The sequence below is a fragment of the Staurois parvus genome, unplaced genomic scaffold (assembly GCF_062004578.1).
Source record: "Staurois parvus isolate SC_StPar_1 unplaced genomic scaffold, SC_StPar_1.0 ptg002284l, whole genome shotgun sequence".
NCBI lineage: Eukaryota > Metazoa > Chordata > Amphibia > Anura > Ranidae > Staurois > Staurois parvus.
In genome coordinates, this window is record NW_028320080.1 from 90,001 (window position 1) to 104,753 (window position 14,753).

The following is a 14,753-nucleotide window of genomic DNA, read 5'->3' on the forward strand; positions in this document are numbered from 1 at the left end:
GGGTGCGGCGACCGCAGAATGGCACAGATACGGGATATGTCTGGATCTCCTGCGTGGGGGGGGGGGGGTGCGGCGACCGTAGAATGGCGCAGATACGGGATATGTCTAGATCTCCTGCGTGGGGGGGGGTGCGGCGACCGTAGAATGGCGCAGATACGGGATATGTCTAGATCTCCTGCGTGGGGGGGGGTGCGGCGACCCCAGAACGGCGCAGGTACAGTATATGTCTGGATCTCCTGCGTGGGGGGGGGGTGCGGGGACCGCAGAATTGCGCAGATATGGGATATGTCTGGATCTCCTGCGTGGGGGGTGCGGGGACCGCAGAATTGCGCAGATATGGGATATGTCTGGATCTCCTGCGTAGGGGGGGGTGCGGCGACCGCAGAATTGCGCAGATACGGGATATGTCTGGATCTCCTGCGTGGGGGGGTGCGGCCACCGCAGAATGGCGCAGATACGGGATATGTCTGGATCTCCTGCGTGGGGGGGTGCGGCGACCGCAGAATGGCGCAGATACGGGATATGTCTGGATCTCCTGCGTGGGGGGGGGGGGGGGGCGACCGCAGAATGGCGCAGATACGGGATATGTTGCCAGCATACAAAATACTTCAGAAACGTATTTCAAGGAAGCACAGTGCAAGTCACATAAAGAACAATTTTTTGGGGGTCGCATGGGACTTCGTCATGGTCTATGTCACAAAAAGAACATTTTGGGGGGTCAGGCAACTTACGTTGGGGGTCATCAGGGTCTATGTTACAAAAAGAATGTTAGGGGGGGTCACACAGAACTTCATCAGGGTCTATGCTACAAAACAAAAGAACCTTTTGGGGTCACACATGACTTCATAAGGGTCCATGTTACAAAAAGAACATTTTGGGGGTCACGCTGGAGGTCATTAGGGTCTGTGTTACAAAAAGAATGTTGGGGGGGGGTGACACAGGACTTCATCAGGGTCTATGTTACAGAAAAGAACGTTTCAGGGTTAACACAGGATATCATCAGGGTCTGTTACAAAAACAATATTACAGGGGTCACACAAGACTTCATCAGGGTCTATGCTACAAAAGAAGAACATTTTGGAGGTCACAGAGGACTTCATCAGGGTCTATGCTACAAAAAGAACGTTTCAGGGGTCACACAGGACTTCACCAGGGTCTGTTACCAAAAAATGTTGCAGGAGTCACACAGGAATTCATTAGGGTCTGTTACAAAAAGAATGTTTCCGGGTCGCACAGGACTTCATTAGGTCTATGCTTCAAAAAGTAAGTTTCAGGGGTCACACCAGACTTCATCAGGGTCCATGTTACAAAAAGAACGTTTAGGGGGTCACATAGGACTTCATCACGGTCTATGGTACAAAAAGAAAGTTTTCGGGGTCACACAGGACTTCATCACGGTCTATGTTACAAAAAGAAAGTTTTGGAGGTCACAAGGGACTTCATCAGGGTCTATGCTACAAAAAGAATGTTTTGGGGGTCACACAACTCAATCAGGGTCTATGCTGCAAAAAGAATGTTTCAGGGTCACACGGGACTTCATCAGGGTCTATGTTACAAAAAGAAAATTCGGGGGTCACAAGGGACTTCATCAAGGTCTATGCTACAAAAAAGAACGTTTCGGGTGTCACACAACTTCATCAGGGTCTATGCTGCAAAAAGAAAGTTTCGGGGGTCACAAGGGACTTCATCAAGGTCTATGCTACAAAAAAGAACGTTTCGGGTGTCACACGGGACTTCATCAGGGTCTATGCTACAAAAAGAACGTTTTGGGGGTCACACAACTTCATCAGGGTCTATGCTGCAAAAAGAAAGTTTCGGGGGTCACAAGGGACTTCATCAAGGTCTATGCTACAAAAAAGAACGTTTCGGGTGTCACACGGGACTTCATCAGGGTCTATGCTACAAAAAGAACGTTTTGGGGGTCACACAACTTCATCAGGGTCTATGCTGCAAAAAGAACGTTTTGGGGGTCACACAACTTCATCAGAGTCTATGCTGCAAAAAGAACGTTTCAGGGGTCACATGGGACTTCATCAGGGTCTAGGTCACATTTCCTTGATGGAGTCCCGGATGAGCCCCCAATTGCTGCACTCTCTGTGACTTGCACTTTGCTTCAATAAAAGACGTATTATAAAAAGATCGATGTGTACTGGTAATATATTCGGTACTCGACCTGGACAGAGATGACTGCTTTCAGCTGGTGCTGGGATGAATCTTATGAAGGGGGGATTTACTACAGAGGATGACCTCAAGTCTTCCCTTCAGGCTCCTCTCCTGGACTGAAACGGCTTCCTATCATTTCACTGCACACTGGGAGCTTCTCACAATGTGCATTAGAAGCTGCAGCAATTTAGAGAGAGCTCCGCCTCATTTCCTGGCTGGAGGACGCCCAGCATCATCTAGCGCTTTCCTCCCCAGCTTAACTGGCCCTGGCCCCACCCCTTTTATTTAGTGGATTTCGGTTCTTTTAATCATGGAGGCTCAGCATCACAGGTGGGCATTACCTATGCCAGTACATCCTGACTACCTGCCTAGGAATGCCCATTCCTCCAGGTGGACACCCACCCAAAATATTTTGATATTTGCATAACTCCTCCCACTGCTTGCATCGGGGCTGAGGGGTTCTTGAGAGTAGTACTAAGGCAAATCGCTGTGTTTTTTTTTCAGGAAGCTATGTATAGCACCCTACTGGCCTCTCCCAAAAGCCATGATCTGTTGCATTCAATAGAGAAGCACAGAGACCCAGTGATGATGTAAGAGTAAGAGCAGATGTGCTTGTCTTGATGAAGGGAGTCAAAGATGAAAAGACTGGCAAAGAATATCTGACCTTTCCGGGATTCCCAGAGTCATCTGTCGTCAGGTTAAATACCGGAAGCGTTCCTGTGACCACCAAGCCCAGCCCCTAGAAGGAAATAAAAAAAGGTTTATGGGCAATATGATACACTGTAATATATATATATACATACATACAGTGGGGATGGAAAGTTTGGGCACCCCAGCTAAAAATGTGTATTAATGTGCATAAAGAAGCCAAGGAAAGATGGAAAAATCTCCAAAAGGCATCAAATTACAGATTAGACATTCTTATAATATGTCAACAAAAGTTAGATTTTATTTCCATCATTTACACTTTCAAAATAACAGAAAACAAAAAAATGGCGTCTGCAAAAGTTTGGGCCCCCTGCAGAGTTAATATCTTGTACTGCCCCCTTTGGCAAGTATCACAGCTTGTAAACACTTTTTGTAGCCAGCCAAGAGTCTTTCAATTCTTGTTTGAGGTATCTTTGCCCATTCTTCCTTACAAAAGTCTTCCAGTTCTTTGAGATTTCTGGGCTGTCTGTCACGCACGGCTCTTTTAAGGTCTATCCATAGATTTTCAATGATGTTGAGGTCAGGAGATTGTGAAGGCCATGGCAAAACCTTCAGTTTACGCCTCTTGATGTAATCCCCCGTGGATTTCCAGGTGTGTTTAGGATCATTATCCATTTGTAGAAGCCATCCTCTCTTTAACTTCAGCTTTTTCACAGATGGCATCAAGTTACCATCCAAAATTTGCTGAAATTTTATTGAATCCATTTTTCCTTCTACTCGTGAGATGTTCCCTGTGCCACTGGCTGCAACACAACCCCAAAGCATGATTGATCCAACCCCATGCTTCACAGTTGGACAGAGGTTCTTTTCATTCAATTCTGTGCCCCTTCTTCTCCAAACGTACCTTTGCTCATTCCGGCCAAAAAGTTCAATTTTAACCTCATCGGTCCACAGAACTTGTTTCCAAAATGCATCAGGCTTGTCTATATGTTCATTTGCAAAGTTCAAACGATGATTTTTGTGGTGAGGACGTAGAAGAGGTTTTCTTCTGATGACTCTTCCATGAAGACCATATTTGTACAAGTATCTCTTTATAGTGGAATAGTGACCACAACTCCAGTGTCTGCCAGATCTTTCTGGAGGGATCGTGCAGACAAACGTGGGTTTTGAATTGTTTTTCTCACAATCCTGCGAGCTGTTCTGTCTGATATTTTTCTTGGTCTTCCAGATCTTGCTTTAACTTCCACTGTTCCTGATGACTGCCATTTCTTAATTACATTCCGAACAGAGGATATTGACATCTGAAAATGCTTTGCTATCTTCTTATAGCCTTCTCCAGCTTTGTGAGCATCAACTATTTTCAGTTTCAGTTTTCTAGACAACTGCTTAGAAGAACCCATGGTGCTGATTGTTGGGGCAAGGTCAGATGAGTCGGGGCATTTAAAACCTTTGAGATTGACATCACCTGGTCTTCCCAGACGATGATTGAGAACAATCCATGACACTGGCAGGTCTCAGCTTGGCAAAGGGGGCAGTGCATGCTATAAATTCTGCAGGGTGCCCAAACTTTTGCAGACGCCATTTTTTTGTTTTCTGTTATTTTGAAAGTGTAAATGATGGAGATAAAATCTAACTTTTCTTGACATATTATAAGAATGTCTAATCTGTAATTTGATGCCTTTTGGAGATTTTTCCATCTTTCCTTGGCTTCTTTATGCACATTAATACAAATGTTTAGCTGGGGTGCCCAAACTTTCGATCCCCACTGTATATACAGTGAAGGAAATGCGTATTTGCTCCCCGGCTGATGCTGAATGTTCGCCCCTCACACAGAAACGATCGATCTAACAATGGAATGTTCGGTGTAACACTGAGAGACAGAATACAACAACAAATTCAGCAGAAATGCGTCTAACAAATGATGACGGATCTGCATGTTCATGAGGGAAAGAAGGATTTGATCCCCTTCACAAAACATGGCTTAGTACTTGGTGGCAAATCCCTTGTTGGCAATCCCAGAGGTCAGACGTTTCCTGGAGTTGGCCCCCAGGTTCGCACACATCTCAGGAGGGATTTTGGCCCACTTCTCTTGGCAGATCATCTCCAAGTCATTAAGGTTTGGTGGCTGACGTTTGGCAACTCGAACTTTCAGCTCCCTCCACAGATTTTCAATCGGATGAAGGTCTGGAGACTGGCTAGGCCACTCCAGGACCTTAATGTGCTTCTTCTTGAGCCGCTCCTTTGTTGCCTTGGCCGTGTGTTTTGGGTCCTTGTCATGCTGGAACACCCATCCACCACCCATTTTCAATGCCCTGGCTGAGGGAAGAAGGTTCTCACCCAAGATTTGATGGTACATTGCCCCGTCCATCATCCCTTTGATGCAGTGCAGTTGTCCTGTCCCCTTAGCAGAAAAACACCCCCAAAGCAGAATGTTTCCACCACCATGTTTCACAGTTGGGATGGTGTTCTTGGGGTCATAGGCAGCATTGCTCCTCCTCCAAACACGGTGAGTTGAGTTGATGCCAAAGAGCTGGATTTTGGTCTCCTCTGACCACAGCACTTCCCACCAGTCCTTCTCTGCATCATTCAGATGTTCAGTGGCAGACTTCAGACGGGCCTGGACATGGGCTTTCTTGAGCAGAGGGACCGTGCGGGCACTGAAGGATTTCAGTCCTTGTCGGCGTAGTGTGTTACCAATTGTTTTCTTGGTGACTGTGGTCCCAGCTGCCTGGAGATCATTGACAAGATCCTCACGTGTAGTTCTGGGATGATTCCTCACTGTTCTCATGATCATTGACACCCCACGAGGTGAGATCTTGCATGGTGCACCAGACCTAGGGAGACTGACACTTGTTTTGTGTTTCTTCCATTTGTGAATGATTGCACCAACTGTTGTCACCTTCTCACCAAGCTGCTTGGCCATAGTTTGGTAGCCCAGTCCAGCCTTGTGTAGGTCTACAATCTTGTCCCTGACATCCTTGGACCGCTCTTTGGTCTTTGCCATGGTGGAGAGTTTGGAATCTGATTGGCTGATGGCTCCTGTGGACAGGTGTCTTTTATACAGGTAACACAATGAGATTAGCAGCACTCCCTTTAAGAGACTGCTTCTAATCTCAGCTTGTTACCTGTATGAGAGACACCTGGGAGCCAGAAATCCTGCTGAATGATAGGGGATCAAATCCTTCTTTCCCTCATGAACATGCAGATCCGTCATCATTTGTTAGACGCATTTCTGCTGAATTTGTTGTTGTATTCTGTCTCTCAGTGTTACACCGAACATTCCATTGTTAGACCGATCGTTTCTGTGTGAGGGGCAAACATTCCATTGTTAGACCGATCATTTCTGGGTGAGGGGCGAACATTCCATTGTTAGACTGATCATTTCTGTGTGAGGGGCGAACATTCCATTGTTAGACCGATCATTTCTGTGTGAGGGGCGAACATTCCATTGTTAGAACGATCATTTCTGTGAGGGGCGAACATTCCATTGTTAGACTGATCATTTCTGTGTGAGGGGCGAACATTCCATTGTTAGACCGATCATTTCTGTGTGAGGGGCGAACATTCCATTGTTAGACCGATCATTTCTGTGTGAGGGGCGAACATTCCATTGTTAGACCGATCATTTCTGTGTGAGGGGCGAACATTCCATTGTTAGACCGATCATTTCTGTGTGAGGGGCGAACATTCCATTGTTAGACCGATCATTTCTGTGTGGGGGGGCGAACATTCCATTGTTAGACCGATCGTTTCTGTGTGAGGGGCGAACATTCCATTGTTAGACCGATCGTTTCTGTGTGAGGGGCGAACATTCAGCATCAGCCGGGGAGCAAATACACATTTCCTTCACTGTATGTCACCAAAGTCACATCCCGTTACTCTGGCCCAGGGGCGGACTGACCATTAGAGCACTGGAGCACTGCCCGAGGGCCCGGGGTCAGTAGGGGGCCCCATGAAATGCCCCTGGTACCCTTTTTATAGGCCTTTTTTGGGTGTGCTTTGAGTGTGGGCAAGGACACAGGGGCCCCATGATCCCCTATTGCCCGGGGGCCCCATGAGATGTCAGTCCGCCCCTGCTCTGGCCATAGACAAAGCTGTATGGGATCCAATGCTGGGCTTTCCCATTAGGAAGCCCATCCAGACTCCATTGAGCATATCCATTATTTGTCCATTTTCCAGCAAAACCCAAGAATCCTGACAGATCCGAGTCCTTCACTTGTTGGCTGCTTGTTGTGCGTTTACTGCAGAATACAGAATTCCATCTGTGCCGAAACAGGTGGGGGTGGGGCTGGGACATCACAGGGAGGAGTGGATGGGAAGGGGGAGGGGCATAAACGGGGACACGATGACGTTAGGCCGACACCCACCATAGGTCTTCGGGGACAAGGTGGTGGCGGTGTCCCGGTACTCACCAGGGCGTCCTGATAAACGTTCGTCCACTGAACCTGCTTGGCCTCGTTCCCAGCGAGAACCATCGGACGTCCGAGAACATCGAGATATTCCTGGAACACAGCAAGACACCAATTAAAGGGGCAATCCTTCCAATCAGAGCAATGGGGGCGGTCTGGTGGGCCGGGTTAGCCATTCGCTACCTGGAATATCTTTTGGGTACTTCGGTGATCTTCCTGGAATAGTTCCTAGTTTGGTCCCCACCTGCCTGCGAGCTCTAAATATTCCCCGCGGGGACTTCTATTATATTCTCCATTGTATAAAATAAATGTAAATCTTCCAGGGATGGTGGGAACCCCTCATAATGGGCACAGCAGGTGTACAGACCCGGGAACTCAGCACAGGGATGGTGGGAACCCCTCATAATGGGCACAGCGGGTGTACAGACCCGGGAACTCAGCACAGGGATGGTGGGAACCCCTCATAATGGGCACAGCGGGCGTGCAGACCCAGGAACTCAGCACAGGGATGGTGGGAACCTCTCATAATGGGCACAGCGGGTGTACAGACCCGGGAACTCAGCACAGGGATGGTGGGAACCCCTCATAATGGGCACAGCAGGTGTACAGACCCGGGAACTCAGCACAGGGATGGTGGGAACCCCTCATAATGGGCACAGCAGGCGTACAGACCCGAGAACTCAACACAGGGATGGTGGGAACCCCTAAAAATGGGCACAGTGGGGGTACAGACCTGGGAACTCAGCACAGGGATGGTGGGAACCCCTCATAATGGGCACAGCAGGTGTACAGACCCGGGAACTCAGCACAGGGATGGTGGGAACCCCTCATAATGGGCACAGCAGGTGTACAGACCCGGGAACTCAGCATAGGGATGGTGGGAACCCCTCATAATGTGCACAGCAGGTGTACAGACCCGAGAACTCAGCACAGAGATGGTGGGAACCCCTAAAAATGGGCACAGTGGGGGTACAGACCCGGGAACTCAGCACAGGGATGGTGGGAACCCCTCATAATGGGCACAGCGGGTGTACAGACCCGGGAACTCAGCACAGGGATGGGGGGAACCCCTCATAATGGGCACAGCGGGTGTACAGACCCGGGAACTCAGCACAGGGATGGTGGGAACCTCTCATAATGGGCACAGCGGGTGTACAGACCCGGGAACTCATCACAGGGATGGTGGGAACCCCTCATAATGGGCACAGTGGGTGTACAGACCCAGGAACTCATCACAGGGATGGTGGGAACCCCTCATAATGGGCACAGCGGGTGTAAAGACCTGGGAACTCAGCACAGGGATGGTGGGAACCCCTCATAATGGGCACAGCGGGTGTACAGACCCGGGAACTCAGCACAGGGATGGTGGGAACCCCTCATAATGGGCACAGTGGGGGTACAGACCTGGGAACTCAGCACAGGGATGGTGGGAACCCCTCTCAGTGCTGTGATTGGCTGTTAGTGGTCTCCGCACTTCTCTACCCCTGATGAATATTCCCGTGTTCCCCGCAGGGCTCGGCGTTCCCCATACCTGAGTGTTGATCCGGATCGCTCCGATGGACGGGATTTCAAAATAGTAACCTGTGAAGGATGAGAAAACAATTACTATTGATGATATGATAGTCAGCAGCCCTGTGCGGGGGAGGGGAGGGGCGGGGAAGTGACGTCACGGTGCAGGAAGAACAGCCTGTGAATGTAATGGGGACATCCGACTTTGAAATCGTGTAACTTGGCTGGAGGTCGCACATCGGAGGGGTGTGTGCGGGGTGTTAGATATCTGTCAGGGTTCAGCAGCTGGAGGGTGTAGCACGGCGAGGAAAGCGATGCGTCTCTGGAAAGGTGGGAGGTGCAAATCTGGGACCAACTGATTGAAATCCGAAGGATGACTTTGTATGGGTGTGGTTTGGACCTACAGACCCGGCCCACTGAAGAGGGACCTGGTCCTGGTCTCCAGCGGCTCCCTCTCCGATGGTGTGAGGTGCGCGGGGTACAAATGGTCGGACGGCGGGAGTGAAATGTGTGTGAATACAATGCAGCCGACACGTTGCGGGGGAAGCACTTCCCCTTCTTCAGGACTGTGGGGGGGATTGGTGCCTCCAGGAGGACGTGAATGCTGCACGCTGCATGGAAGAACGCCGCACAGCCGCCTCTCCGCCCTCTAAGCGCACTCACCTTTATTAGCGCACGCCATCCACTGCAAGGGGGTGACATCATAATTGTGCTGACCGACTGAGAAGGTGAAAACCCGAACCTGCAAGAGAAAGAACCAGTGACGGTGTGACAGTATGACGGTGTGACAGTATGACGGTGTGACAGCATAGCAGTGTGACAGTATAGTAGTGTGACAGTATGGCGGTGTGACAGTATGGCGGTGTGACAGTATGGCGGTGTGACAGTATAGCGGTGTGACAGTATGACGGTATGACAGTGTAGCGGTGTGACAGTATAGTGGTGTGACAGTATGACGGTGTGACAGTGTAGCGGTGTGACAGTATGACGGTGTGACAGTGTAGCGGTGTGACAGTATGACGGTGTGACAGTATGACGGTGTGACAGTATAGCGGTGTGACAGTATGACAGTATGACAGTGTAGCGGTGTGACAGTATAGTGGTGTGACAGTATGACGGTGTGACAGTGTAGCGGTGTGACAGTATGACCATGTGACAGTATGACGGTGTGACAGTATGACAGTATAGCGGTGTGACAGTATGACGGTATGACAGTGTAGCGGTGTGACAGTATGACCATGTGACAGTATGACGGTGTGACAGTATGACAGTATAGCGGTGTGACAGTATGACGGTATGACAGTGTAGCGGTGTGACAGTATAGCGTTGTGACAGTATGACGGTATGACAGTGTAGCGGTGTGTCAGTATAGCGGTGTGACAGTATGACAGTGTAGCGGTGTGACAGTATGGTGGTGTGACAGTATAGCGGTGTGACAGTATGGCGGTGTGACAGTATAGCAGTGTGACAGTATAGCTGTATGACAGTATGGTGGTGTGACAGTATGGCGGTGTGACAGTATAGCAGTGTGACAGTATAGCAGTGTGACAGTATAGCTGTATGACAGTATGGTGGTGTGACAGTATAGCGGTGTGACAGTATAGCGGTGTGACAGTATGGCGGTGTGACAGTATAGTGGTGTGACAGTATAGCTGTGTGACAGTATAGCTGTATGACAGTATAGCGGTGTGACAGTATAGCGGTGTGACAGTATAGCAGTGTGGCAGTATGACGGTGTGATAGTATAGTAATGTGAAAGTATAGCGGTGTGACAGTATGGCGGTCTGACAGTATGGTGGTGTGACAGTATATCAGTGTGACAGTATAGCGGTGTGACAGTATGGCGGTGTGACAGTATGGCGGTGTGACAGTATAGCGGTGTGACAGTGTGGTGGTGTGACAGTATAGCGGTGTGACAGTATGATGGTGAGACAGTGTGGTGGTGTGACAGTATGGCGGTGTGACAGTGTGGTGGTGTGACAGTGTGACAGTATGGAGGTGTGACAGTGTGGTGATGTGACAGTATAGCGGTGTGACAGTATGGAGGTGTGACAGTGTGGTGGTGTGACAGTATGACGGTGTGACAGTATAGCGGTGTGACAGTATAGTGGTGTGACAGTATAGCGGTGTGACAGTATGGAGGTGTGACAGTGTGGCGGTGTGACAGTATGGAGGTGTGACAGTATGGCGGTGTGACAGTATAGCGGTGTGACAGTGTGGCGGTGTGACAGTATAGCGGTGTGACAGTATGGAGGTGTGACAGTGTGGCGGTGTGACAGTATAGTGGTGTGACAGTATGGCGGTGTGACAGTATGGAGGTGTGACAGTGTGGCGGTGTGACAGTATGGAGGTGTGACAGTGTGGCGGTGTGACAGTATAGCGGTGTGACAGTATGGAGGTGTGACAGTGTGGCGGTGTGACAGTATGGAGGTGTGACAGTATGGAGGTGTGACAGTATGACGGTGTGACAGTATGGAGGTGTGACAGTATGGAGGTGTGACAGTATGACGGTGTGACAGTGTGGCGGTGTGACAGTATGGAGGTGTGACAGTATGACGGTGTGACAGTGTGGCGGTGTGACAGTATGGCAGTGTGACAGTATGGCGGTGTGACAGTGTGGTGGTGTGACAGTGTGACAGTATGGAGGTGTAACAGCGTAGCTGAGCCTTCCTGCAAATGAAATTTTAGTTTTGGGTGGATCGATTTTTAATGTTCGCAATGCCCCCCCCCCCTTACTGTTTTCGGTCACCAGCTCAATGATGCTCGGTGGAGGCCGCCTGTAGTGCTGCGCAGGCAGTACGCTGCGCGTAGAACCCCCCCCTCCCCTCCCCCGCCGGGTCAGAACCTTTAATTATTTTCAGTTCTGATAAGCTCCGGCGACATTTACATATATATATCTGGAAATGTAAATCAGCCTTTTGTCGGAGTCCGGAGGTAATTCCAGCAGACATTTCGCCTGTCCGTGGCTTTAAGATGGCGGGTAATATATCAGCGGCGTGCGCGGCGTCTCCGTTGTCACCCTGGCGGTCATTATAATTATATCAGTGATGTTTTATCTGTCCTGTCATGTCCTGTAATTGTCCCGTACCGTCAGGCTGCATGTTAAGTGACTGTCCTCCATATTACTTCCTGGCGGGCTGCCCATCAATCCGCGTGCGCGCTAATGCGTCCCAGGTAGTACAGCTTTATTGAAAGCCGTTATCTGGACGCCGAGCGACATGTCAGACCCCAAGAGCCAAACAGAATGACTTCCCGAGCTAATCTCGGCCCGGAGACCATCGGGCCGGCCGGAGAACTCAATTAAAAGTTAATCTGGAAAGCGGAGGAAAGTCACATCCAACCGGCTGATTAATTAAAGGCGGAATTAAAAGCTGGAAGTCGGAGAAAGAAGAGATTTTCCTTCGGGTGACGCCGATGGATGGGCTTTGCTATGTGCCGGCCGTGTACATGGAGGGATGCCTTGATTGGTGGGCAACATGGGGGAAGGGGAGACCTTGTGTGAGAAGGGAGTCATGGTGGGGCGAGGGGGCTATTATGGGGAAATGGCAACCATTGTAGGGGAAGGAAGGCATCATGGAGGAGGAGGGGGGATCATAAAATAGGAGGGGAGCACTGAAAGGTGGGCACCACAGGGGGAGAGGGCATTGTCAGGGAAATGGGGATGTCTTGAAAGGTGAATGAGGCATTGCGGAGGAAGGGTGGGGGGGCTATTGTGAAGGGCATCATGGGGGCAAGAGGACTCGTGGTGGAGGGAAGACGTCATTAAAGGAAGGAAGGGCATTGTAGGGGAAATGGGAACATCATTGAAGGACCGAGCTCATTGTGGGGAAAGGGGGTGCTAATGTGAGGGGAGAGGGACTCTATGAAGAAAGGAGGCCATCGTAGAGGAAGGGAGGCATCATGGAAAGAAGGGGAGCATTCGGGGGAAGGGGAGGTGCCACTGTTGGGGAAATTAGGACGTCATGGATAGAAAGGGGGAGATTTTGAGGAAACAGGGACACCATGGAGGAAAGCAAGCATTGTGGGAAAGGGGGACATCATGGGGGAAAGGGGGACATCATGGAGGGAAAGGGGAGCATTCGGGGGGAAGGGAAGGCACCATGGGGGAAGAGGGCATTGTTGGGGAAATGGGACATCATGGATAGGAAGGGGGAGAATTGTGAGGGAACAGGGATACCATGGAGGAAGGAGAAATATCATGGGAAAGGGGGACATCATGGGGGAAAGAGGACATCATAGAGGGAAAGGGGAGCATTCGGGGGGAAGGAGAGGCACCATGGGGGAAGAGGGCATTGTTGGGGAAATGGGACATCATGGATAGGAAGGGGGAGAATTGTGAGGGAACAGGGATACCATGGAGGAAGGAGAGCATCATGGGAAAGGGGGACATCATGGGGGAAAGAGGACATCATGGAGGGAAAGGGGAGCATTAGGGGGGAAGGAGAGGCACCATGGGGGAAGAGGGCATTGTTGGGGAAATGGAGACATCAGGGACAGGAAAGAGGGACATGTGAGAGAACAGGGATACCATGGAGGAGAGAGCATCACGGGAAAGGGGGACATCATGGGGGAAAGAGGACATCATGGAGGGAAGGGGGAGCATTCGGGGGAAGAGGAGGCACCATGGGGGAAGAGGGCATTGTTGGGGAAATGTGGACATCATGGATAGGAAGGGGGAGCATTGTGAGGGAACAGGGATACCATGGAGGAAGGAGAGCATCATGGGAAAGGGGGACATCATGGGGGGAAAGAGGACATCATGGAGGGAAGGGGGAGCATTCAGGGGAAGGAGGTGCGCCATGGGGGATGAAGACATTGTTGGGGAAATGGGGACATCTTGAAAGGGAATTGGGCATTGTGAGGGGAGGGGGGGCTATTGTGAGGGGCACAATGGAGGAAGGAGGGCATTATGGGGACAGGAGGCATCATAGGGGAGGGAAGACATCATTAAAGGAAGGGGGAAGTATTTAGGGGAAAGGAAGGGCATTGTAGGGGAAATGGGTACAAAAATGAAGGACCGAGCTCATTGTGGGGAAAGGGGGGGCTAATGTGAGGAAAGAGGGACACCATGGAGCAAGGAGGCCATCATAGAGGAAGGGAGGCATCATGAAGGGAAGAGGGAGCATTGTGAGGGAACAGGGATACCATGGAGGAAGGAGAATATCATGGGAAAGGGGAGCGTTTGGGGGGAAGGAGAGGCACCATGGAGAAAGGAGGCCATCATAGAGGAAGGGAGGCATCATGAAGGGAAGAGGGAGTATTTGGGGGAGGAAGAGGCACCATGGGGGAAGAGGGTATTGTTGGGGAAATGGGGACATCATGGATAGGAAAAGGGGATATTGTGAGGGAACAAGGATACCATGGAGGAAGCAGAGCATCATGGGAAAGGGGGACATCATGGGGGAAAAGGGGAGCATTAGAGGGAAGGAGGTGCGCCATGTGGGAAGAAGGCATTGTTAGGGAAAATGGGGGCACTGTGAAGGAATAGGGATACCATGGAGGAAGGAGAGCATCATGGGGGAGGGATGCCTCGTGGGAAAGGGGGACATCATGAGGGACAGAGGACATCATGGAGGGAAGGGGAGGATCATGGGGGAAGAATGGAAACCAACAATATGGTTTACAATTCTTTTAAAGCCTCAGGGGGCTCTACCTCTGATAACACTAGTCCCCCAGCTATACATTCAATCCTCTGGCCTTCAGCCAGGAAATGAGCATTTTCAGAAAGAAGTCAGCCCTAATATTTCCTTTAACCATTTTCTTAGCATTCATTGGGGGAGATTTACTAAAACTGGAGCACTCACAATCTGGTGCAGCTGTGCATGGGAGCCAATCAGCTTCCAACTTCAGCTTGTTCAATTTAACTTCGACAATAAAAGCTGGAAGCTGATTGGCTCCCATGAACAGCCGCACCATATTTTGCACTCTCCAGTTTTAGTAAATAACCCCCCTTCCCCCCCAAATAATACACAGGGGGTGTACGCCTCACAATCTCTTCTGACTCTTCTTTAGTACAAAGGAGTC

The 14,753-nt window shown here is 50.2% G+C and overlaps 1 protein-coding gene across 1 annotated transcript in view; it reads right to left on the reverse strand.

Annotated features, from left to right (window-relative positions):
• The window catches only part of LOC149431346 (voltage-dependent calcium channel subunit alpha-2/delta-2-like), a gene marked incomplete at its 5' end in the record, with an annotated part of 141,622 nt that overhangs the window by 75,903 nt on the left and 50,966 nt on the right, over positions 1–14,753 (reverse strand). The window contains 4 exons of the mRNA XM_089665644.1: positions 2,828–2,902; positions 7,224–7,313; positions 8,752–8,801; positions 9,393–9,471. Coding sequence (XP_089521770.1) covers positions 2,828–2,902; positions 7,224–7,313; positions 8,752–8,801; positions 9,393–9,471 — 294 coding nt within the window. The remainder of the gene's footprint in view (positions 1–2,827; positions 2,903–7,223; positions 7,314–8,751; positions 8,802–9,392; positions 9,472–14,753) is intronic.